Genomic DNA, 25,539 nt, shown 5'->3' on the forward strand with positions numbered 1-25,539 from the left:
GAAAGTATCCGGTAGAAAACAATGGGAATATCCAAGTTGACTGAGCATTGAAAGCATTTAAATGCTTTATGGGCATTTTCCAAACGGAAGTGAGCATCCCTATGCCCTATTACCTTCGAAGGGCTGAGCTGTTGAAGAGGACATTACTGTCTCTCGTGTATGACTAGCCAAATGTTACCTTGACAAGGCCAGTGTTCGGTTGTTGAAAATAATGTTTTTAATATTTCTTGTTGAATAGGTTCCATTGGAATTCACTATATAACTCGAAATACCTGTTTGCGTCGCTTTTGACTGTTCAAGTCGATCAGTCGTTTTTGTGTAGCAAAAGTTGATCACGTTAAGTATTTCTCGCCCATATAAGTTCACTATAATTAAATGGCTTAACGTACCCAAACAACGATCGAGTAAAAACAAATTTCTATTAAACCTTAACTGCAAACAACCTATATTGTCTAATTATGTCTTATTTTACCTTGTTTTTTTCACTTCACTTGGTATTTACAAACAGAATATATCATAAAGGAAATCTATCAACAAAATATATATTTAATTATTTTATACTATAATTTAATCATATTTATCATATCAAAAATTGTGTTAAACATACAAGCTAAATTATTGTACTTGCATTCGTTGGTAACATCACAATCTGGCACCATATTTGCTGCAAAACGTGTCGCGAGAACTCGTAATCCAAGATCACGTGATCACAAACAGAACTCACTCAGAACACAGACTTCTGAAAGGGCCCTTCACGAAGGAATTCACATGTACGCTTAAGTTAAGTTGGAACGCCCCTACAAATGACGTCCCCGTGAAGGGCCTTTCAAGGACGCTTGAATGCCGTATGGAAAATGCCCCGTGTTCACTTGATTGAAGAAGCAGAATAGAAGAGCCTTTCAATTGTTCCCTCATAAATATTTTCACAGTTTGTCAGAACCGCTAAAGATTGAATTCCCTTCAGCTAATGTATCATACGTTTTCAATATTAAATGTTTAACAGGATGTGGTTGGAGTGTGACTTTAATTCACAGCATCGCTCATCTAATTCCAGCAAATGATCGTTAAATTGAAAGAGTCAATGTTGATGTGCTGTCTGTGAATGATTTATGTTAATGTTACTCATAATGTCAAGACTTGTTTGGTGTCTCATGCACACGCTATATTTACATCCGCACAAGTCAAATTGCTTCTCTATTGATTTCTGAGGGACAGACGCTCGGCTCGAGACGAGATTGACAGGGCTGATATCAGTGGAAGAGAAATGGATGCGTTTAGGGTGGGCGGGACATAAATCACACACTCGCAGACATCATCAGTGCCATGCTGACTGTTTGACTGACAGCTGCTGGAGAGGCATCGAACAGTCAGTGAGAAAATAGAGGCTTTTAAATGAGCTGAATCACAGCGTTTCATCTATTGGATGCAGACATTACTGCCAAAGCCAAATTATTGTTTCTAATTCATAGTTTTACACTTCAAATCATAAGACATTTGCACAAATTACACAAATTATTTCTTCGATCCCATAAAAGAAAGTCATTTTGTGCTTTTGAATGTATATTTTTAATGAAAATAGTGCCGACGTAGTTGAAATCATCAAACCAACATATTAACAACAAACTGGAATTGAGTCTCTTCGATTTGAAGTTTCAAGGATGAAAGACTATTAAAATGTGTCAAATAAATCAACGATTGTAAATCAAGAATAGCTATCTCTCAACGTGACTACCCTTTTGTTTTCTCTTTTGTTTTCTCAAGTGTAACCGAACATTCATTTTGCCTCCTGCACGAGGATGTCACGTCCATTCATGACGTCATGGCTGTCCCGTTCAGTTTCCGAGAGAAAGCTCTTGGTCTATGACTTTCCACAGATCCAATGAATCAGAAAATGACATGTTACACCTCCTGCTTGGATCTTTTCTCTTTTTTTTCCCCAAGCAATCATTTGCATGTAGATGGTTGCATGAATTATTTAGTGGATTTGATTACTTGACGCACACAAGTCTGGATGGAAGTGATGTAATTAAATCGGGCCCGTGATGTGGGTGGGTGAATCGGATAGCCGTGTCAACCTTTGACACGATGAGAGGCATTAGCCGCCTTATCAGATTCATCTCCTCGGCTTCTTTATTAAAAAGCCACGCTGCAGAAGTCTATTTATTGGAGATCTCTGAAGGTCCCTCCGTCATCTGTTATCTCTCTTTTTCTCTCACTGTTCTTTTCCCACTTTTCCTGATTTGTTCAGGGTCTAATGTTGTGCTCTTCTAATAGGGTCTTATGGATCGAATTGGTTTATGTCTTGTTAAATTTATAAGGCTAAAGGAGGACAGTCACTGCAGTGCTATCAGTCTCTGTCTCCAAATGGTAATAACAAATATCTCTGGTCAGTTCCAGTAAACATGTTTATGGAGGCATCCTTAGAAACCTGAACGAATTGAATGCTATGTGTTCAGTCTATAGATGATCCAAACAACATTGGCAGAATGTCCAGTATATGTTTTCTGCTTACACCTAACATCATGTAACATCTAAGTGCCATCGATTCCCCTTACGCATGCCCATAGTGGCACACTTTATACTGTGGTTCAGGGTCACCTAATAGTAATAAACAAAGATTATTGTAAAAGTAGACATGTTTGGAAGGTCATTTGCCATCTTGGTTGTTTATATTGATCGCTCTGTAGAAACATAGACAGGAGTGCAGTGACCAACTAGGCAAAGCTGATACACATAATACTGCTTTTTGTCTTTTTCGGATACTTCAAGCTTTACTTTCAACATTTCTTTTTCTCTTTTTGGCAATTCCAGTATTATGGAAGAAAAACGTACGGTTATTATTTATTGTACTGACATTACTAATGATATAACAAATGTAGTTATTAGTTGTTATAGATTTCATGTTTTCATTTAGGAATGTTGGCCTTTATGCAGGTCACTTACCTGGCCATGAATTATTAATACAAATAACGTTGGTATTATGGACATGATTTTCCTTGAAATTACCTAGTTCAGAACTTTGAATATCTACTGTATAGTGCCATGGAAATATTTCATCATTTTTATTTTAGAATTGATCATTGTTATCTGAGATCTTGCCTTTTTGTTGTGTTTTGGAAGAGATTCGAGGTGTATTCTTGAGCTTTCAATGAGCATACCACCAGCTCTCTATAAAGACCCTTGATAGTTTGAGTATTCTTCCATTTGCTTTTAGAAAATATCTGCAAAAACGCTCTCGAGAGGTCCAGTCCAATTTTTGTTTCCTCAAGTCCTTTCAGAAATACTGTGCTAACCGCTAATCAATATCTTTCCCACAATGCCTGTGTGCAGTGATTTCTCCTCAGGTTTAATGGTGTTGGCTACATGTCAGTGATTGTATTATTCTGTTAATATCATATCTAATAATGAGCATCAGCCTAACACAAGTGAAGGCATGAGCATTGTTGTATGAATAATGAGGTTTGACTATGATTTGATACATTAATGCTGCGGTGTGTGCTGGTGGATGCCGTTTGTGTGAGACTCCTCAGAGTTTTCATTATCTCGCTTTATGCTTTTTCCTCATTGTTGCCTTTGCCACCTGAGGCATCTCGAGGAATCTCTGAGGTTATTGGAGTGGAATTGTGTTTGGTTTTTAAATCGCGGTCTGTATGCATTGCGAACATCTGGAGGGTTCAGGTCAGGGTTTCTCGTTGTTTGCGTGTAAAATACGAATGAATCTAGATGCATTCACGGCCGCATCTCAATATCTTCTCGGCCCGTTCCGCGTTCTCCCTCCATATGCTCACCGCCCAATCAGCATGCAGCAGACACTGCTCACGCTCACAGCTGAATGGCAATTCGGCATTCTGGGAAATGACACCACATGGCCAATCTCCCGTGGCCCGCAGCTAACGTGTGATTATGTTGGAACGGAACGAAATCCTTTCTTCTGTCTTCTTTTTGGCACCATTTTTTTTTCATCCATTTGGCCGTCCGTTCTGTGTAATAATTCCGCGCGGCTCCTCGGGCTTCTGCGCTATGTTGCGTGAAGTGCAATGACAGGTGTGTTTGTGTTTGCTTTGAAGGTCACTCCGTGCGTCTGCTGGGTCAGAAGAAGGAGAAGGGGAAGCGTTTGGGAGGAGCACGTCTGGATTTGCCAAAGATTAGGAAGAACCCGCTGATTGAAATCATTTCCATCAATACTGGGTAAGCTGTTTGCAATACAAACACGCTCATAAAATATTCACCAGCGTCACTAGAAAATTCAGTTTCTGGCTGACCGCTTCTATTGACACACTGCTATGTGGCTGCCATCTTGGTTCCCCCTAAATGATCCAAACACTGATGAGCTTCTGTATATTTTATGACTCTGTGTGTGTGTGTGGTGTTTAATTGTGTACGTTTTAAATATATATGTGCCTTATAGATTGTTATTTACAGCATAGGGTGTCATGGCCTTAGGAGGGAACATTGTATGTGTGAAGGGTCCTTGATTATCCTCTCTCCTTCTAGTAGGAGATCTAGTAGAAGTAAGAGTTGAGTTTCATTGTTGTGGATGACTGACTTTAAAAAGCCACAGTTGCCGTCTTAGGCACTGATTCACATTTCATTTCTAAAACCTTGCGGAAAACTCTTGCAGCGCCGCTTTCTCTCTTCAAATGACCCGCAGTGCGCATGCAACACTCCAAAAAGTTGAACAATTTCCATCGAAATGCGCGCTGCCCTATTTGAGCATACCTGTCGCACGTCTACATTTAAAATAGCGAATGTGCGTTCAGAAAATATGCAAAATGTAAAAAATAAAAAATGTGTAAAAAAAATATCTCGGGGAGGACAGTTTTCAATATATCTTGGTCACACTTCAGTATATAGGACAATTCTCGCTATTAACAAAACTTTAACTATGACTTTTCCCCAATAAACTCTTAATTTGTTGCTTATTAATAGTAAGTAAGGTATTTGTTAGGTTTAGGTATTGGGTAGGTTTGGGGATGTAGAATATGGTCATGCAGAATAAATGCTAATAAACAGCTAATATGCCAATAATAGGCCAGCTAATAACAACTAGTTAACAGTGAGATTTGCCACCTATACTGAAGTATTACTGATATTTTGAGTAATTTAGGCAAGCAAACAGTTCTGGGGCATCCGTTATTATTTTTCCTACTATGGTAGTCAATGATGCCCCAGAACTGTCAGTTGCTAACTTTTTCCAAATGTCTTTATGTTCAACCATACAGATTTGGAACAAGGAGAGGGTGAGTGATATATGACCGCATTTTTGTTTTTAGGTGAACTGTCCCTTTAAACCTGATGTGTTGTACTATAGACACATCTGAATATTTTAAAGAGAGTGAATTCCCACCACTCCAGAGATTAATATGTATAACCGAGGCTCCGGTTTTCATTATATCGGGATGCTTTATATACATTCACAAAACAAAGGTCAACGCGTGAAGGTTCGGGAATCAACCATTTGCCTACTTTACATTGAAAAAAATGAAGTTTGGAATGCAGCCTAGAGGGCAAAAGCTCGGTCAAGGAGATGCGACCTCGTACCCGTCGGCTCCTCTAACAGAGTTTCAGAGTGGCTGTACATATATGGGAGAACCTGCCTGAAGGACAAACATCTCAACAACAATCCATCAATGAGATCTCTACAGCCGAGTGGCCAATCAGAAGGCACTGCTAAAAGGCGAATTGCAGTCTGCCTTAAGTTCACCAAATGGCATTTAAATGGCTTTTAGAGCACAAGTTAAACTGACAGAAGAATTGAACTTTCTGGATTCATAAATGCCAAATATGGCTGAATGCAGGTATGGGAGAGTTGGATAAGATGTGGCAATTTTTTCAGTTATCCTCCATTTAACGAAAAAGACAGATTTAAAATGGATTTTTTTAAAATATATTAGATCAACTGGAAATATGTGTATATAACACAGTATGCTTTTTCTATGGATACAGAGTGGTTCAGTGACAATCATGCATGTGACATGCCCACACTTTGCCTACCATCAAACCATACTTGAAAACGTTGTGTTTAGTAAATTTGAATGTGTAGTCTTGGGCTATGTTACACATACGCATTGAATGGGATGTAATAAAATGGTCAGAAAGACTGAGGTGAGGATGCGGGTCCCCTGAATTCTGTCAGCTACAGTATGGACCCCTTCCATTTATTCAGTGTTCCTTTACCTTTTAGTGTATTATTCATCTCTCTTTTATTTTTCTGTTATTTATGCTTCACATGACACCGGAATATCTCTCCAAATATTAGCATCTGTGGTATACCTGTCTTTAAAACACTTTCACTTGACTGGTCCCGAGTGTGATATGCATTCCGTTTTTGATGAGCGTTTGTGTCTTATCCGTGTATGTGGTAACGGCTCGTGATCGCAGCAGGCGGTATTGCTGATGTGATGCTGGATGTATAAAGTGGTCAGTGAGCTATGGCACCCAATTTATCACTCTGCTGCTCACAGATTGGCCTCTGATTTTGGCCCTCAAGACAGGAGGGGTGACGTCTCTGGGGTTCACCAATACATACCCGCTGCACACCACAGCCGCTTTCCATTTTACGTCAATATTTTGATTGACGAGGGGGCAAGTTTCATTAAAACAGTGTTTATCTGGGCCGTCTTCCTGTTGCTATTAAAGTGGCCTCTCAGCTTGGAGGCAGTGCCTATTTTCAGCATTTTCTGTTTACGTCTTAATTTAAAGTGATAGTTCACCCGAAAATGAACATTCTGTCATTAACTCATCTTCTCGTCATTTCAAACCTGTATGGCTTTCAGAAGTAGGGCTGTCACGGCACCATAAACATATCTCTTAAAAATAGACCAAAACTCCTTAATACAACGATCTAAATGAAACGTGTATTTAGTGAACTGTATTACACTGCAAACTTCTTTATTTTGTAGTATTAACTATAATGATTGGCTAGGTTTTAGCAAACACCATAGTATACTTTAATATTTACTGTGGTAAGATTTAAACCACTAGTGTCTAGGACTTTTTGTAACAGTTACTGTAGTAACTTCTAAAGTACATTTTTTACATTGGAACTTATTCAATCCATGTGAGACAAATCGGATTTATAGCAACACTTATGAAGGTAAATTCTTACATTAAATGTGACTAAAAGCCCAGTAGGTGGCGGCATGTTTTTTTAGTGTCAGTGAATCATTCAACCAACTCATTCAAAACGGCTGATTCGATCAAGAATGAAGCAAGTGTCTTGATGAATGACTTCTGAATCATTATCTCGTCCGAGTCGTTCAAAACAGGGATTAATTTAGAAAAGAAACACTGCAAAAGACAGATGTAATGGTTTAAACGTTAATGTGTATATTGAACATTAGTTACTGCACTACGATACCATCGTTTAAAAAACAGAGTGGCATTGATGCTATTTTGAAGCTTTTGCGTCGCGATGATGATGATATTTTGAAGCATGTTGGAAACCGAACAATGGCGGTACCAATTCACTCCTATTGGATGGACACAAATCAATGCAAGGAAATGCGTGCCACCTTTGTTTGAATTAAAATTTTTGAAATGCATATGTTCATTAAAACAGCACAGTCGTTTGTGCTCTATAAGACTTTATATTTGCCCCATATCATGCATTTGGTTGCCTGTTTGGCACACAGCTGCAGCCCGCGCACACGCATCGCAAGGTAATCTCACTGCAAATGCTCCTGCGAGTTACATGGAGCGTGTTGACAGTCCCTCCTCTTCCGTGTCTTACAGTTTGCTGGGCCCCAGAGGGACCCAGACGGACCTGAGGCCTGCTATCTCTCGCTCTCATCTGCCGCCTCTAATCTGCCCGTTTGTTAGACAAATTCCCAAGCACTCCGGCGGCTTAATTAGAAACCCGTCTCTTAGTGCCACTTAGAAAGAAATGAGATGCAAATGGAAACACCTTGAGACTCACATGAGCACCTTCCGGGGTAGCAAACATGCTGTTTGGGGACTTTGTGAATTTCTGCGTTATTTTCCCAGAGATTCCTTCTTGCCCCGTAAGGTTTGCATATCAGATCGCTCTCTAGAGGGATTTTTTCAGAGCAAACGGTGTTTGCGTAACGCGTAGCTTGTATACGTGTGCTTGTGAGGTTGTTTATGGAAGGAAAGTAATTATATGTGTGCTAATGTTGGTCTTAAAGCGCTCTACAGGGTGTGTGTCATTAGGGTCAGGTCTTTGGTCTTTCTCCATTAGCCTGATGGTAATTCAGAACGGGCCTAATGTAATGATTCCTGGTTCTTGCAAAAGCATCCATAATGCCTTTTCAGAGGGTTGTAACCTTTTTAATGCACATTATGAGTTCACACTAAGGGCTAAGTGTAGTAAGCAACCTTTGCTATATTGATGATTAAATTCTGCAATAGGCTTTAGACGCTTTCTTGCCTTATCAGGCGTAGGAGATTAAAAAGTTCCCTTCGTAATGCGGTAATGATTTTTTTCCCACAGTGGTCCGACTCCGTACATCTAGGTTTACCAATACATAGACCATAGACATGACTGTAGGTCTGGTTTCTATTTGCACCATTTTACTAATGGTGTCCTATTTGTCATTTACTGGAAAGATTCTCAGTGGTGCTCGTGAGCGCCCCCTGCGAGACTATGTGACCGTCATGCAGTTGTATTTTTATGAAGGATTGAGTCACACAAAGGTTTCTCTGTGCGTGAACAGTTTTCCTAAGTCAGGTTTTCATAAGAGATTATCTATATTAGTTTTCTCAGTGTGTGGACATGCGCTGTCTCTCCTCACCGTGTAAAATTGCTCTAGTCATTGAGTCGATGAGATAATAGCAACTCACTGCTATGCTAACGATGCTAAGAACGTAACTACCTCACGTTGTACAGTCAAGACATGTCTGTTAGGATGAATGTGTGCTTGGAGGTGTATAAAAATACTGTATATGCTATTGAACTTTGTCTAAATCTTTAAATAGTTTACTAATATATTAACAATGTTTGTATCCTTAGTTATAAATTATTTATACATAATGTAACTAATTGAATGATTCTGTTGTCTTTGGTGAACATTATGATATGTTATCGGGAATGTGTATATAAACATTCCTATACAGTAAAAGTGAACAGGAAAAGAGATTGTGACAAGAAATAAAAATGTGAAAAGCCAACAAATAGGCACTATTAAAATCTCATAAATCTCATTCATGTTTGTATATAGTATATGGAGTGTATAGATAAAGTGTCCCAGTGATACCAAATGGTGTTTGTTGTAGCTCATCCTTTAATGGATCCACAGTTTCCAGGCTTTAGAAGACTTAGAAAGTTGTATGGACTGCTGCTGTTTTTAATAGTTTACAATTTTTGGTGAATGAGCAGCATGGATGTTCTGCCTAAAGTCTTCTTTTGTGCTCCACAGAAGAATGAGAGTCATACATGTTTAGAACAACATCCGACTGAATAAACAATCACAGTTTACATTTCTGATAGTTGGTGACCAGGTTTGCACATGTGTCAGGATACATTTGTGTCCACTCCTCTGTGGAATCTTTAAGGATTCTTGGCTGTCGCTCAGCGAATTGGAGTTTTAGCCTCCTTCACAGATTTTCTGTAGGACTAGGGTCTAGAGACTGGCTAGGACATTTAATGTGCTTCTCCTTAAGCCACTCTTTGGTTGTATTGGCAATATGTTTTGGGTCTTTGTCATGTTAAAGGCACATCCACGACCCATCTTCAGTGATCTAGTTCAGTGGAGGAGGTTCTTGCCCAATTTTTTACGGTACATGGGCTCGTCCCCCAGTCATCCTGTTCCCGAGCAGAGCAAAAGCCCTAAAGCATAATGTTTCTAACACTGTGCTTCTCTTTAGGGAGGGTGTTCTTGGGGTCATAGTCAGCATTTCTTTCCCTCCAAAAATAGGAGTCAATTTTCTTCCCGTTTAACAACAGCCCTTTCTCCAAAGGCTTTTCTGAATCATGTTGATGTTCATTGTCAAACTTCCGACGAGCTATGCGGGCCTTCTTGGGCAGGAGGACCTTGCGGGTGCTTCAGGATTTCAATCTATTGTGGCATAGCGTGTTACCAATGGTTTGCTTGCTAAGTGTGGTCCCAACTGTCTTGAACTTATTAACAAGCTTCTTCCATGGAGTTCTGGACTGATCTTTAACCTTTCCCATGATCATCTTTACCCCATTGGGGAAATCTTGCAGGGAGCTCCAGACTAAGGGCAATTGATAGTTATTTTCTATTTCTTCTATTTCCAAATAATAATAAATCTCACCAACAGTTGTCTCCTTCTCACCAAGCTTCTGTTTGTAGCCTATTCAACGTTTGTGCAGGTCTAAAATCTTGTCCCTGACATCCTTTGAAACGTATTTGGTCTTGACCATGGTGGTGGAGAGGTTGAAATGAAAGATGCAGATTATGTCGGCAAGCATCTTTTATAAACATGACAAGCTGAATTAGGAGTACTTTCTTAAAGTGACAGGACTAATCTGTGGTCCATATAGGCACACAACCAATCTGTGGAGTAAGAAGTCTTGCTGCTTGGTTGGGGATCAAATACTTATTTCACTGACTGAAATGCAAATCAATTGATAACCCTTATAACATTGTTTCTCCTGATTTATTTTTTATATCCTGTCTCTATCAGTTAAAATAAACCTACCATAAAAATTATAGACCCTTCGTTTCTTTGTAAGCAAGCAAACTTCAGCAGGGTATCAAATAATTATTTCCTCCACTGTATGTATGTGAACGTGGTTTCACTGTATGTTAACACAAGAAGTCAAGCTGGAGTTCGATTTGATGCAGGATTTGATGTCTTGCTCAGAATTCAAGGCACACTTGTGTCAGATGTATCCCATCAATAGCACTTGTTTAGCATATCTTTTAATCCTTAATGACGACGTTGTTTTGTTATAATATGGAAGGTTTGAGCAGTGACTAGATTCGACTTGTTGCAAGTGTGTTTAAATGCTTTCCAAAGTCATTGTCAGCATGTCCGAGTCTTATTTCCGTTCAGCTGTTTATCAGTGATTCAGTGTGTTTTCGGTTCTTATGCTGTGCAGTCGCCTGTTGGAACAAGAAACCTTTTAAAACTTTTCATATAATAGATCATTGTTGTTAGTTCATCTCATGTATGTGGTTTTTAAGACTTGGGATGGTCTGTCTGGTTCTAAAAGGTCACATGAGTGAGTCATGTTGTTTTGCAAACTAGCATGTTGATTTTGTTAAGCCATGTGAGCAGACTGTGTGAGAACTTCCATATTCAGGTATGGACTGATCTTTCGCTCTACCACACTTCCTGTGACACTCTGCCCGACCCCATTCTAGATACCCTACGAGTCATCTTGCTCTGTTAACTGAAACAACAAGGTTGAGAAGAGAAGCAGATAAGCTGTTGTGGTGTAGTGTGTAAGGACTGAGCCTTGGGATGCCAGTGGGCTCAGTGTTGCTTTTATTGAAGCTTTTTTGGTTATAAATTAACAAATGTATCGGCCACCGATATTAGTCTGCCGATATTGGATATATTTAACGATGGTTTATTAATTAAATGCATCGTGGCAATGAGTTGCATGTCTGAATAATCCAACAGTTTTTTTCTCTTAGCAAAATAATTGAATTGCAACCGCACAGAAGTTTATTAAAGAAATGTTCCATGTTAAGTCAAATATGATTTATGAGAATGTTGTTAATAAAATAAATATTGGATAGCAAAAATCACCTTGGAACAGTCACTTTGTCTTGTATTTTTATTTTAACTTGTGCCTCTCTCAAAATGTTAAATGGATCCGATTCATGTTCAGTAAAATTAATTGTATGCAGTAAAAATAGCTAGTATTGCAAAGTACTATGCGATTGACCAATGTCAAAATTGGACAATAGTTGTTTGTTAAAATCGGTATCGGCCAAACATTTTTAAATAAGTAAATAGTATTAAGCAAATATTAAGCAATCTGATTGCAGTTATTTAATCTCACTCCAGTTTTTTTTAAATAAGCACAACTATTGTGCACATTTAGAGCGCTCTATTGTGCGTAGTCTGCAGACGAACTGCAGTTAGAATTGCTGTTTTACTCCATTTTTAACCCAATGATCTATTCCAAACATTGGTTGATACTTTTACATCCCACAATTGGGTCCATTATGATTTTCTGGGTTAATTTAACCAAATGGTCAGGTTTTGTTTCTTTGAGCCAACCATATGTTCAAAATCCCCCAGCATGTTTACATTTAGACAGGGCGATTTAGCAAAAAGTCTATATTTTTTCTTTTTATACATGTTAATTGTATATTTATTTTTCTTTTAAATGTTGTTTACTTAAAGTGGCAGTCCAGTTATTTTGAGTAAAAATTAGCTAAAACCAATTATTGAAAAAGGACATGTAAGAACGGTGTTTAAAACGGTGTCTCTACATTTGCTGGATTCACCACGGAAAGCTTGTAATAATGGTTTGTCATTTTCCCTGTCGGGTTGTCTTTCCCGGAGATCCTTATTTGGGGTCTTTCGTCTGTGTCATTTCGTCACATTCGTACACAGAATGAAGAGGATCCGGCTTCTAGCCAGCGCCTGGATGTTGCGAGTGACTTGTAGCGTGTACTCACAACTGTTGGGTAGGATTTTATACAACTTTTATAATTATTTATGGCGCTTTTACTTTTAAACGACAGCTGAATGTGATTGGACTCAAAAACTAGAACTAATTTTGGCAAGGTATTTCAAAGATGGCGTGAACTCTGTGATCTGAAAGGATTTCAAACGGATGCAGGCTTGACTTTATTTCTTCTGAACGGGTAAGATATTTCAATAAATAACCGTTGATCCCTTATGTGTTAATACAGACGGGTAAAGTTACAGTTCCATCGGTTGTTCTTTCTCTCTTTGTTGTGTTCATTATGATAAATTAAATTTAAGCCCTATTTGCACAGGATTAGTATTATCTGGGGACCTCGTGTGATTTAGAAATTACCTCCCCGAGTACCCACATCTGTATTTCATGTGGCGCGAATTAGCATGGATAAGTGAAGCCTGTGATTTTACTCAAATTTACAGACTTCTATCCCGGATATGATGGCAAGGCTTTGCATATAGTATATATATAGTTGTATGATGTACAATGATTTATTACCGTACTTGTCGGCATTTAAGATGTTCGGGGATCTTCTGTCCGGTTCGCATTACGGGAGTTTCCATGAGAGAAACAAAAACTGGAGGCTCCCGGGCAAAACGGCAGGTATGGAAAAGACCAAGCCCCCGAAATAATATCAAATCCCATCAACACAGCCTCCATTTGCGCTATTTGGATCTATTTATGTTCTTATTTAGTTTGGTTTTATATCATCTGCCATGTTATCTGTGTTTATTATTCCCTACTGATGTACAGTGAAGACTCTCACTGGTGCACTGTCACAGGCTACGACTCAAAACATCAGACTCATCCGCACAGTTGAGCAGTGCCGAATCACAACTCACGTAAAGAAAATGCCTCCGCACATTACCTGCAGTATTACAAACTGAGATGGCGACAAAGAGGCCAATCCCACATAGTGCCCCTTTAAAAAAGTAACTCCAACATAATTCAAGTAAAATATTTTTTTATTTTTTACTTTTATTTAAACTTGCAAGAACATCTGGTTAAAGAAATCAAAGTTCTATCCCACATGAAGATATCAACCTGATATAAATGTCCAATTTAATTAACTTTTTTAAATATCTGTGCAAAAAAAACGCATGACAAGTAAACTTGTAACCAGTGTTCACAGTCTGTTTGTATTAGTATTGGACAATCAGATATTCCCCCCTGTAATGTTGTGTAAGCATTTTAAAAACAACTGTTTCAACAAGATTTCACGCAGACATAATCTGTTAATCTAGGTTTTAAGTGGATGTTTGATTAACTGTTGGGGAAAAATATCTGATGCATAACATTATTTTAGATCCTTGCAATGCAATACCACAATAAACCACTGGTCTAGGTGTCAATCACAATGTCTGTGTCTGTCTGTGCAATGTGAACACAATGTGACTTCCAACTTGTCTGTTGGTGTTTGTTGGCATTTGTCTGTGCGGTGTAATTTGTCCTATACAGTAATGTATGTTTTTCACCGATATGCCCTGAAGAAACCGTACTGTAATGAAAGCACAAAGCAACACTGCCGTGCCTACTGTGAATGTGCCAAACAGGGCATCTTGCTAGATTTAACATCCTATTTACTGGAACGTTGTTCCTCTTAACTGCTCAGATTGTTCAGGTTTCAGTTGAGGGAATGATTCCTGGGTTTTTAATCCACACGTCCATCCTGTCAAAATCAAGCTCACCAGAAACATACACATCACAAGCCATGCATAAACATTTGTGCAAAACAACTTTGTTTCGGTTTGTATACACCATTTTTTATGAAAAAGCTTGTTGCTGCAGTTAACATTATTTGCAACCTATTTGCAAGTTTGTTGATTCACGCGTCACCGATTATATAAATAAAAAATATGAGTCATTTATGATTTTAAGAAAGTTTCTAATGTGCTCAGAGCTTCAATTATTTGCGGTCAGGAATGGCTATCAGTCAGCCTGCTTCCACTTATTTACTGCCTTCATGCAAATTGTTTTAGTGCCATTAGACACATTTAAATGGGCAGAATGCTGCTTTGCATACGGCTGCGCAGGCGTTCCTCAAAGTAGCCTTGTTTTCAGAGAACAGATGTTGCCTTTCATTTGCATTCAAATCAGGTCTGACCATTATCAGCTCAAACAAGACAAGAAAGACTTCATATGTGAAACCCCGTCAGTCCGTTCCACTCCGTTTAATTCGCTTAAGAGGTACTTCTGACATCAGTCCTGACATTTGAAGGCCGTGGAGATAGAGAGCTCTTTGTCTCTTACTGAGCTTACTCTCACTGTTGGACGCTCCATCCATCATTCCCCTCGTCTTATCAGCGTCTCGGACCTCACATCTCTCGCCCCTATTTACTTGCCGAGTGATGAAGGCGTTGCGCAGCTCCCCTCTGCCCCACGACAACCGCTGATGCCCGTGACGTATATTCACTCTTGGCATGGACACAGTGTTGGCTTGATGGACTGGGGATGGAAAAGATGCTTTGTGGGTGTGGTTATTTGACCTGACTGACGCTTGGTCTTAAAGCATGACCACCTCAAATACAGTAGTTTTATAAGTCAACATAAAAATCTAAATTTACTTTCATTAAGGTTGTTTTTCATAAGAACAATACGTTTTTTTATCAAAGTGGCTTTGTAATAGACTTTCCCTTTTATTCAATTCTCTTGTTTTGGCTGTCAAACGATTAATCGCTATTAATCACATCCATAATAAAAGTTTGTGTTTACAAAACACAATTCTGTTACTTGTGCATATTCATTTTGTAATTATAAATGCATACATACACATACTTGTGTACATATTTAGGAAACATTGACGTGTTTTTATATATATTTACCCATAAGTTAAATAATATATAAATGTTTATTATTTATATATTTTTAAATATGTATGCATTTGTAGGTTTTTTGAAAGATACAAACGTTTTATGCACAGTACACAGACATATGTTATGTAAACACAAACTTATTTTCTTTATGTAATTAATCGTGATTAATCGTTTGACAGCCCTAAGTTAAATAGACTATTTAGATTAGGCACACCAGTTACATCTTGACCAGCCTACAGGTATGAGTGGATTCATTGAGTTTAGTTAGGACCTTAAAGACTTTAACACTATTGGTGTAATCTTCAAATCGATTTTTGTTGTAATTGAGGGAGATAAATTGATTCTTTTAACGATTGAAGTTAATTGAACTCAAGGTAATTGCATTTTAAATAACGATGATAATAAAATCAGCCATTATTACCTAGTAGTTCATCTAGGTTGGGTTGCGTCATTGAATACCCCTTCAATCAGAATTGCATCAAATTACAGAATGGGATGCAATATTTTAAGGTTACGGTTTTAACCTCCTCCTCAGCATTTTCTTTAGTTATGTGTGTATTAAATCCTCTTGCACCTATATAGATTGCAGTCATAGTCTTTTGTTCATTCCAACAGTCCTGGTCACTATCTTCCCTCCTGTGTTCGTTATTCCCAGATCACAGATAACACGGCTGTTTTATTTTATGACAGCATCAGGGAGTTACACGGAATTGCAGGCAGGTTTTTTACTAGCAGCTTGAATGATCTTTCAGAGAACCTTGCTATTGATATGAAGGCAAAGGTCAGGCTTGCACGTGAGCTTTTCTCTCCTTTTAAATAAAATGAAAACCTGCACATGACCACTTTGACAGCTACATGCTTTTCTGCCCTTCAGCATGACTGTCTGTTCTGAGCCAGGCCTGTTTATAGAGGCTGTTTACTAGGACAGGCCCAACAGGTTCTGGTAGATCTCAACTTTTGAGCTAGATTGGTTCCATATGCAGGCCATAAAAATAAAGCTGGAGTTAAAAAGCCCTCATTCTTCTTGACATTGTTTGGACATTGTCTTTAGAGCTGTGAATATTAGGTATGTGCATTAGTTTAAGAGGACTCTTATTAGGGACTGATCGGGAATCTTCTCAGCTGATTTATCTGGCAAGTTCTCAAGCAATCAAAATGACCAAATTGAACCTCCTGTTGAAGATATGCTTTTGACAAATGTCCTTTATATTAAGACAGCGGGGTGGGGGCAAGGGTCATAAATACAAAGACCCCTCCTTTCAAGATTCGGGCCGATGCTGAGCGTAGCAGTTTCTTCGTCATCTTGGCCCAATCCTCCACAATAATGTGAAATGTAAAAAAACATTAAGCTTTTGGCCAGTTTTGCAAGTTCCCATTGGCCGTGTTCAAGTCCAGAGCCAGCTGGGTAGTCTGTAAATCCTGCTCTCCTGCTACATTGACTGCTGTAACGGTTTTTGGAAGGGTGAGAGAATGAGACACGAGACATTTTTCCACACTAAATAGTTTTCAGGGTGAAGATAAACGGCGCGATTGTGTGTATGAAAGGACAACGCGTTCAGTATTTGCTGTTGAGGACATACAGACCTAAATATCTTTGATGTACAATATTTTCTTTATTTAATGCAATATCTCACCTAATCAGTTTGGTTTGTCAATCTCCAGGGAAGCTTTGATGAAATCTAGGAAATCTTTAAGTGTTTATAGTTGATGGGAATAATTAGTTTCTTCCAGTATTCACACAAATCTATCCATGTGGCAATCTGTTCTCATCACTTTTGTGTTATATTTATAGGCTATGAATAATTAATGCTTACCGGCATGGGGCAGGGTCTTTTGTAGAGATGTGGAGGTAAAGATGGTTTGAGCTTTCAGGCTTTATCTGATTTTATGACTCAGTTCTTGTCTAAGTATTACACAGTTCGGTCTGAAAGCACAAAAATTGATCCTGGTCTTATTTTAAAAATAATTTTATCTAAACATAAACGTAAATTTATAACATTTTCTGAAAATAAATCCAATAGTATAAATAATACTTTGAAATGTATTTTTGTACATTTTATTGAATTTATGTAGTTAAGTTTTTTATTTAATTTGTATATTTAGTTAATTATTTTAAGCTATTCTTTTATTTTGTTCAGCCTCAATTCAAAGTTATGTAAATAGGAGCATTTATGCAATTCATTATCAGTAAACAGATTTGAAATGACCATTAATGTGCATTGCAATGATTCTATTAGCATGCTGTGCATTTAACTCTTTTGAATAAAGCATTTGCATCCTGATGTTGGTAGAGTTTTAGTTTAATTTCCACATCATCGATTACCTATTATTCATTCTTGAAGAGGAATTCAGGGGTCATTAAACCCTGTACCCCCTCATCTTTTAAAATCATTTGGGTCTTTTCTATCGCCTGACTATCGATGGGACAGCCAGAATTCTGAGCGTGCCAGGAATGGTGTAGGGGGGTATTATGATGTAGAGGTCTGTCAGGCCGTAGGCGGAGAATGACCCTCCTAATGGTGACCCCTGTAGCCAGCTCTTCATCTGTATGTACACCTGCAAGGGCCACTAACCTAGTTAAGCTATCAGAGGCTGCCCAGCCTGTGTACTGTCCTATCGTGAAGGGGACCAATGGACACATCTATTTGTCTTTGTGACGTGGAAACATATGGATGCAGGACAGCTGGTTCTTTGCTACTCAGATCCCAAATGATTGTGAATTGTACCGGTCGGCCATTACTGCGAATCGGACAAATTAGTTTGTCCCATCACAGGCCTTGGTTAAATGAAACAGTAGGACATTTCTAAAGCCTGGCAAAATTGCCGCCTATAATAGTTGAGTTGTGCTAGAAGAAATCCAGTTTGGGCCTCTCAGAGTCTCTTTACGCTAATGAGACTTCAATCACGTCTCATGGCCTAATAGACATTGATGGGAGCAGATTGGACAGCCACGATGATGATCATCCTAACTCAGTTAAGCCCTCCGTTGAAGTTAATAATGTTGAACTAATCATATGTTCCCTATTTCATATCAAGTTTTTCTCTTTGTCCTCTGATTCACTGAAGGTCAGCCATAGGAGAGGCCGCCTCATGCAGCAACGCCTCAGGCTAAGCTGGGCAAAAAGAAAAGTCCCACATTTTCTTGAAAACAGCTTTTGTGTTTTAAATGTGCTTCTCATTATAGCAGCGTCACATGTTTCGGTTTCGTCTTGGCTCTTATTTCAGCCTGTTGTTGGTGACAGCGAGTTGCTTATGGGAGATGTGAAATGCCCATTGTGAACTGAGGCGATGTGCCTTCACATCCGTAAACAAACCCCCTCCATTTACAGCCGTTTTGCAGACGCAGTCATTAGCGTCATGGCCCGTGAAAGGAGGGCTGATCATTGGCCTCAAGAGGAATAACAAAGGGTTTGTTTGTGTGTCTGTTATAGTTGTTTTCTTTCACTTCAGCCAACTCGTGTTATTGGAGGGTATGAGGGTGTAAAAATTACATGTGGAGGAATTTATCAGCGTTTTGCAAGCTTGACTGGCCAATGTCTATCTAATGGGCCTCAAACCATCCTTGTGGCTAATCATCCTTAGTCACCATGAAATAATAATGTCAATTCTTATTTTTATTGGAATATCGCAGTGTTTATTATAAAAAATCAGTGCATATATGCCCTCATAATCCCCCATTTAAACATGATCTCTTCTCTCTATGAAGTAGGTCTCTGCCCAAGGGCGGGACTTTATAGACTGTCCAAAGGCCAGGCTTGCATCTTCCGACAAGAAATAAAGCCCCTCCTATTTTTCACATTGCAGAAGCCATTGCAATCAGATATGTCACCATTTAGAAGAAAACAAAGTCGCACTTTGCGATCGTTTTTACTTACATATTCGGACGTTTGTGATGGATCGTCATTTCAGGGTGGAAGAACATTTTCAGACTTTAACTGAATATTATGAGCACATGAACTTTAAAAAGAAAATGACCCACATTAATAAACTATTTACTATAAACGCTGCAGTATTAAATGAAAATATAAGAATTGTAATTCTTAATTTCACTGGGACTTCCAGGGTGTTAATGCCTTTAAAAACAAAATTGGCGCTTAATGTTTGCATCTAAATCAGCCCCCTCTATAGAAACTATATATTTGCAGATTACTCAAAGGGGAACTCTGCCGAAAAATGACAATTCTGCTATGACTTACTCACCTTCGTTCTTATTGCGTTCTTCTTCGCAACGCAAATTAAGAAAGTACGAGAGCTTTTTGACTCCCACCCATTGACAGCAACGCAACTGACATTCTGGACTTTTTTCAATTTATGAATCATTATTGTCACAAATGTTTTGAACACTGCTTTTTTCATGAACTTGCTCATCTTTGTTTGTTGGTTTTACTTATTTATTAAAAAAAAGATGAGAATTGCAGCATTAAAGAATAGCAACATGCACCAAATGCAGATTATGTTCTGGTAAATAAGCAGTGTACAGTTATTAGGAACCTGTTTAGACTTCTGTTTAGCCGGATCTGCCGGCTATTCATTCTAATCTGATCCAGCGTTATACATGACGAAATGTTTATTTAGGATATGCTGCATTCTGAGATTAATTATGTTATCTAGCCTTCCCTGTGTTGCTAGGGGCAGAAAAATGAATCCCAGACAGTTAGGGACTCACGTCTCCTATTCATCACCCTCTCCATTTTTCAGGGATTATCTCCCCAAAACTGTTTACTGGGGATTATTTATATGCGTTGTTACCAGGGCCAAACAGTTTAGCTCATATTGTTTGGATCCGGTTTCCTACGTGTCGGAGGCGATCTAGGCCACCGTTTCCTCTGTTTGGCTGTCTCTAAAGAACATCTCTGTTTACCATGATGTGGATTAGGAAATGCTGTTTGGGTGGTGAAATGGGAGCCGATCTGTTTCCCGCCGGTGCGTTGGAGATGCCGTAAACATTACAGCATGCTTGTCCCCCTCTTCCTTCTCCTCCTGGGCCCCTGCTGACTCGGCCGTCAAGCCCAAAGGAGGGTCGCCTGCATCCTGAATGATTTGGCTGTCCGACAGGTCCTTTCCCTGAGGTAACGCCGGACGACAACAAACAATGGCTCTTATCAGACTCACAGCTGACCTTAAAATATGAGCCTGTTATTCTCCAGTCCCTTTCCTCCTCATGTGGGGAGAGGAGCTGGGGTCAGGAGGTCCAGCGCTCTGCCTCGTTTTATGAATGTTGTAGGCTTTGTTGTGTTGTGTTGTGCTTGCTCTTGAAGATTGGGTCATGAGCTCAGCAGAGCTAGTGGTGGATGAAAGATTTGCCAGTCACTTTTTGACGATGGCCACTGCCTCATTCTACCCAGCTGTGGAGCCGTAAACCCAGAGCGGGATTATCTGCGAGGACATTCGACTTGCTTTTTATTAGTGCCGGAGAAGCGCTCCATTAGCTGGAAGGCACAATATATGTAAGGCCATTTAGATGATCTCTGGTTATACGTTTGGTCAGCACAAGTGATCCATTCTGTATTCTGCATTGCCTTGCTCTGTAGTGTGAAGAATAGACAATTTTATGAGATGCTTACCAGTAATGCCTTTGGGAAACGTGGTAGAGTTATTCCTCTTCCTAACATATTTGTCATACATGTCTTGGCCCAGTAATGTAGCTTGGCCTTTCTTTTTCCATGTTTTAACACATTCTGATTTTTAAAACCAAACATTTATACAAAACTGGAGATGATGATCTAATTTTTAAGATTAAACCTGGCAAAATTGGTCGAGAGCACAATTTCAAAGAATCGCCGATTGGAGTGGAAATTTCTGGGGGAGATTTACTAACAAGGTGCACATGAAAAAAAAAACAGGAGCAATATTTTATTCCCACAATGACCAACTCAAAATCTACTAAGCGCAGCGCAAATTAGCACAGGGATTAAGACTTAAAACGTAAAGCTTTTGGGGCGTTAAATAAAGCCACAAATATCAGTACCATTACGAGCGCAAACCTTAGTAATTTATGTTGCGTGATTCATTTAAATAATCTCCTCCCATAAAGTTTGTGTCTGAAGAAGAAACTCCTACAAATAAATATGCAATAAGGTCAGTTGCAAAAACAAAATGAGTGTCCACTAATTTTCATTGCAATTCTTAAACTAATAACGACGAGCAAGCTGTTACTTAGGGGGCTTTCACACTTGAGGTTTAGGGCACGGTTCGCATGAAAAATCTATAAAGGGGTCAAATCTGAAAGCGCCCTGAATCTGGCCCTTAATTTTCTACGAAGTAAAATGTGTTTGAAAGGAAGGCCAGCTTTACACTTAAGACAGCTGTTCACCTTTTCTATTATATTACTGCAGTTACTTTCTTATAGTGATAGACCGATACATTGCCGTGGCCAATATTTGGACGTTTTTTATATCGGCAAATGGAAATTTATATTTAGTTTGGCCGCCGTTCAGCACATTAGCAGTTTATTCATAAGACTGCCATTAAGATGCAAAGCAGGCATTTGCCACTTAGTAATGAAATATGACCACAGTAAAATGGGTTGTGTAAGGTGGATGAGATACAAACATTGTATGGTAAGTATAAATATCTTTAAATTGATATATTTTATTTCTATTAAGCCATGTTTAGCTGCCCACAATCAATGTAATGTCATGTGTGGACCTCTTCATGTGTTCAAGTCTATTACTAACTAGGCCCGTAATACACAGTAATTGTTCATTTTGGTTTCACCAATTTTCTGTATGTGTTATATTGCCAATTGACCACAGTGCTTTCTTAATATGAGTAAGGGCATCGGCCATTAAAAAACCCATATCGGTCCAATACTACTTTCTTTCGAGTCCTCCGTTTTAAACCATTTGAAGCCATATGTGACCCTGGACAACAAAACCAGTCTTAAGGGTAAATTTTGAATAAATAAGCTTTCCATTAGGGATGCTCATTTCGGTTAATTTCCCTAACCGAGAACCAACGTTCGTTGTTCAAACATGAACCGTTAACTGATAAGAGTTTAATATTAAATTGGAATTGAATAAAAATACATGCTGCATATCGTTTCGAAGGCTGCGTCCTCTGGAGGTTATGCAGACTTCAAAATGAGACCCAGTTGACAAGGGTCTGTGACACGTTAAAAACAGCAGCATAACGCATAGATCAACAACTAGCCCCCGCATTCACATTTTATCACATTTTCACGAACCTGCAGCGTTTTGAACAGTGGAGAAAAACTAATATAATATAAATCCAAAGCATTAAATAAACAGGCAAGAAAATAACTTAAATAATTAACAAATTATGACAAAAAACGAAAACGGCAAAGTTTATATCTGTCAGAAGGTTTTTTTCATCAAATAAAAATAGCAGGTCTACCTCAATCCAAAGCTTGGCTAGGTTTTATTTAATAAAGTACCATGTTTACGTGCCGTGGAGACAGTCTGGAGCTTGTTGACAGGTAGACCCGCAGCAGAAAACACCCTTTCAGATGGCACGGATGTCCCGGGAATGCAGAGATGATGCCTCGGGAAGCGCGTTTCATTTGCTTTCCACCAGCCAAAGAAGGCATTTGGCCACATAAATGTGTCTAATCTAAACATAAATCCAATCGGCTAAAATACCGACCCGCGCCACATACAAACATTATGTATGACTTATTGATATTTCACATTCTTTTTTTTACGTCTCGTCTAAAAAAGGTCAGACACCACAAGTTCCTCCTCCTTCCTCCTTTCCAAACAACAACTTTTAAATCATTTAACTGATAGTATGAATCCGTCACAACGTTTCTACTATCGGTTAACGGTCAATATGAACATCCCTACTTTCCATTGATGTATGGATAATATATGGCCGATATACAACTATCTAAAACTCTTAATCTAAGGGTGCAAAAAATGATTGTGAAAATATCCTTAGAAGTTGTTAATCAGAAGCGCTATTGCAGGCCGTTGCTAAGAAGAAACAGGTTTGTATGATTCCGCTCTCTATGGACGTACCTCTGTAATGACATAGAATTTCAGCTTTCGGGTTCATCTACTCATTACTAAGCTTAACATGGATACCAAACTTGAGTGGGTCATTCCCAAAGAGCGAGCAGCATGAGCGAAGTTTGTAGACGTGTTTCCGGTCATTTATGTGTTAGCAATTTTGCTGCATCTACTCTATATTTATATACTATATTTTCAGTAGGAAATTCACAAAATATCTTAATGGAAGATTAACTTTTACTTGATATCCTAATGATTTTGGGCATAAAATAAAAATCTACAATTTTGACCCATTCAATGTATTTTTATCAATTACTGCAATTGTTCGTGTGCTACTTAAGACTGCTTTTGTGGTCCAGGGTCACATATGATACAAGTACCATCAATGTCAATTCCCTCAATGTCAAAATATCATTGATGTTGAACTGAACATGTTTACTCAAAAGATTCATCCACTTGATTCTTCCGCTGAAGAATGCAATGACATAATAATAATAATAATATACTCCTCATATTTGATTGGTCATTGCTTTTATTGGTTATTGGTATATGCTTCTGATATGCAGAATTATTTTGTATTGGAACTGTAGTTGCATGACTAAAAAACAGCTCTCTGAAAGCATTGCCAAGTTGTCCCCATTGAACTGACCTTCTTTAAAGGAACTTGCTCAGGAGTTACTCCTTAATGTGATTTCAAGAGCAGAACATCACAATATTTTTGTCTGGAGCGACTCACAGCTGAGTGATTGAGCATTTTTGTGTTTGTGTCATCTTAGTGTTTTTGCTTTACACTTTAACATAGCCAGTGTGTAAGAGTTTGTGCAGCTGTTTATGATCAGCTATCTTTTTTTTGAGAAAACAAGATACAACTTTCTCTTTTTTGTCTCCTTTTTTGGTCACTGTTAATACATAAAATGTGATGACATTTTAAGACGGGCACTTATGAAATGGATTTAATTTTGGCTATTGATTTTTCTGTGGTGCGAGTAATCGAGTGCTCGGCTGAATAATGCATGGACGGCTTTATGAGTGATGATGTATTGCAGTAAAGTGAGATGTTTGTTCTGTGTCCTGGGAGGGGTCCTGAAAGCTTTGGTGTCTCTCTCGTGCCAGCCAAAGGCCAAAAGGAGACAGAGGGGGCTCTTAGGAATGAGGTTTTGTTTGTATTAGTTATGTGAAGAGTCAAGTGTGAAATGTGATCTGGCTTCTACATTCACTGAAATGTGGAAGATGCTCCTCAGAAGAAGAATGGGAAAACAACACTTTGTGGAAAAAGTGCACCTTGGTTAGTGATTTTCAATGTTTTTAATGGATAGTTGAGTTGTATGTTTGTCACTTAGAAAGTAAACCTTTTTTCAATTTTTCAAATCACTCAATCTGCTGGACCGTGTGTTTACAAAGTCAACGTGGACAAACAGTTCTATTCAGTTGTATTGCATCAGACTGTTTGAGCATCATTTACATTTTCTGATCTTTCATGACCTGTTCACCAGGAAACATTCAAATGCCATGACACTATGTAAAGCACAAGCGTCCTCATTCATCACTCGGTTATAATCCATGTCCACTCAAGAGCATTTAAGCACCATGCTCATAGGCCATAAATCACAGCTTTCATGTTTCTTGCGTGTCCTTTCTTCAATGCTGCAAATATTTCTGCAACTCCTTCACTGTTGGACACGGTCTCATTACATGAAGAGAATGGAACGTTCTCCTTTGGGTCATGAAAATGGTGATACCTTAATTTCATCAGAAGCAGCATTATCATGGATAAATCGTAGCATGAAACCCAATCAAATGTTCTTGCTTTTCTTGGCTGGCATGCATTGTGCATGAGGATACATTCATTTGGATATCAGCCTGCAAAGTTGCCGGTGGCGCAGACATTACGCAAATGAACGAGGGACCGCTACATATTACAACAAAAGTAGCCAGAAAAGTTGATGTGCTTGAAAGTTTTATAGAAAAAGGAAATATGTTAAGACAGAAATCATTAGTCGAGTTGAAAGCAAATTTAAAAAGGCCTGTGTGCACTTGGTCATTTAGATTTTCCCTGGCAATTACAGCGTGGGATAATGTGGGCCTCAGAGTACTTGGAAGCCTGTATTGTACTAGACAGAATTAGCACAAGGCCATCAGCCGAGACGGCTAATGATCGACCCCGCAG

General features: G+C 38.7%; 1 protein-coding gene across 1 annotated transcript in view; it reads left to right on the plus strand.

The window, feature by feature from the left end:
* Positions 1–25,539, plus strand: part of cdkal1 (CDK5 regulatory subunit associated protein 1-like 1) — a 310,661-nt gene that overhangs the window by 101,459 nt on the left and 183,663 nt on the right. The window contains exon 7 of the mRNA XM_079469382.1: positions 4,068–4,188. Coding sequence (XP_079325508.1) covers positions 4,068–4,188 — 121 coding nt within the window. The remainder of the gene's footprint in view (positions 1–4,067; positions 4,189–25,539) is intronic.

This window comes from Barbatula barbatula (assembly GCF_947034865.1).
Source record: "Barbatula barbatula genome assembly, chromosome: 12".
NCBI classification, from domain to species: domain Eukaryota; kingdom Metazoa; phylum Chordata; class Actinopteri; order Cypriniformes; family Nemacheilidae; genus Barbatula; species Barbatula barbatula.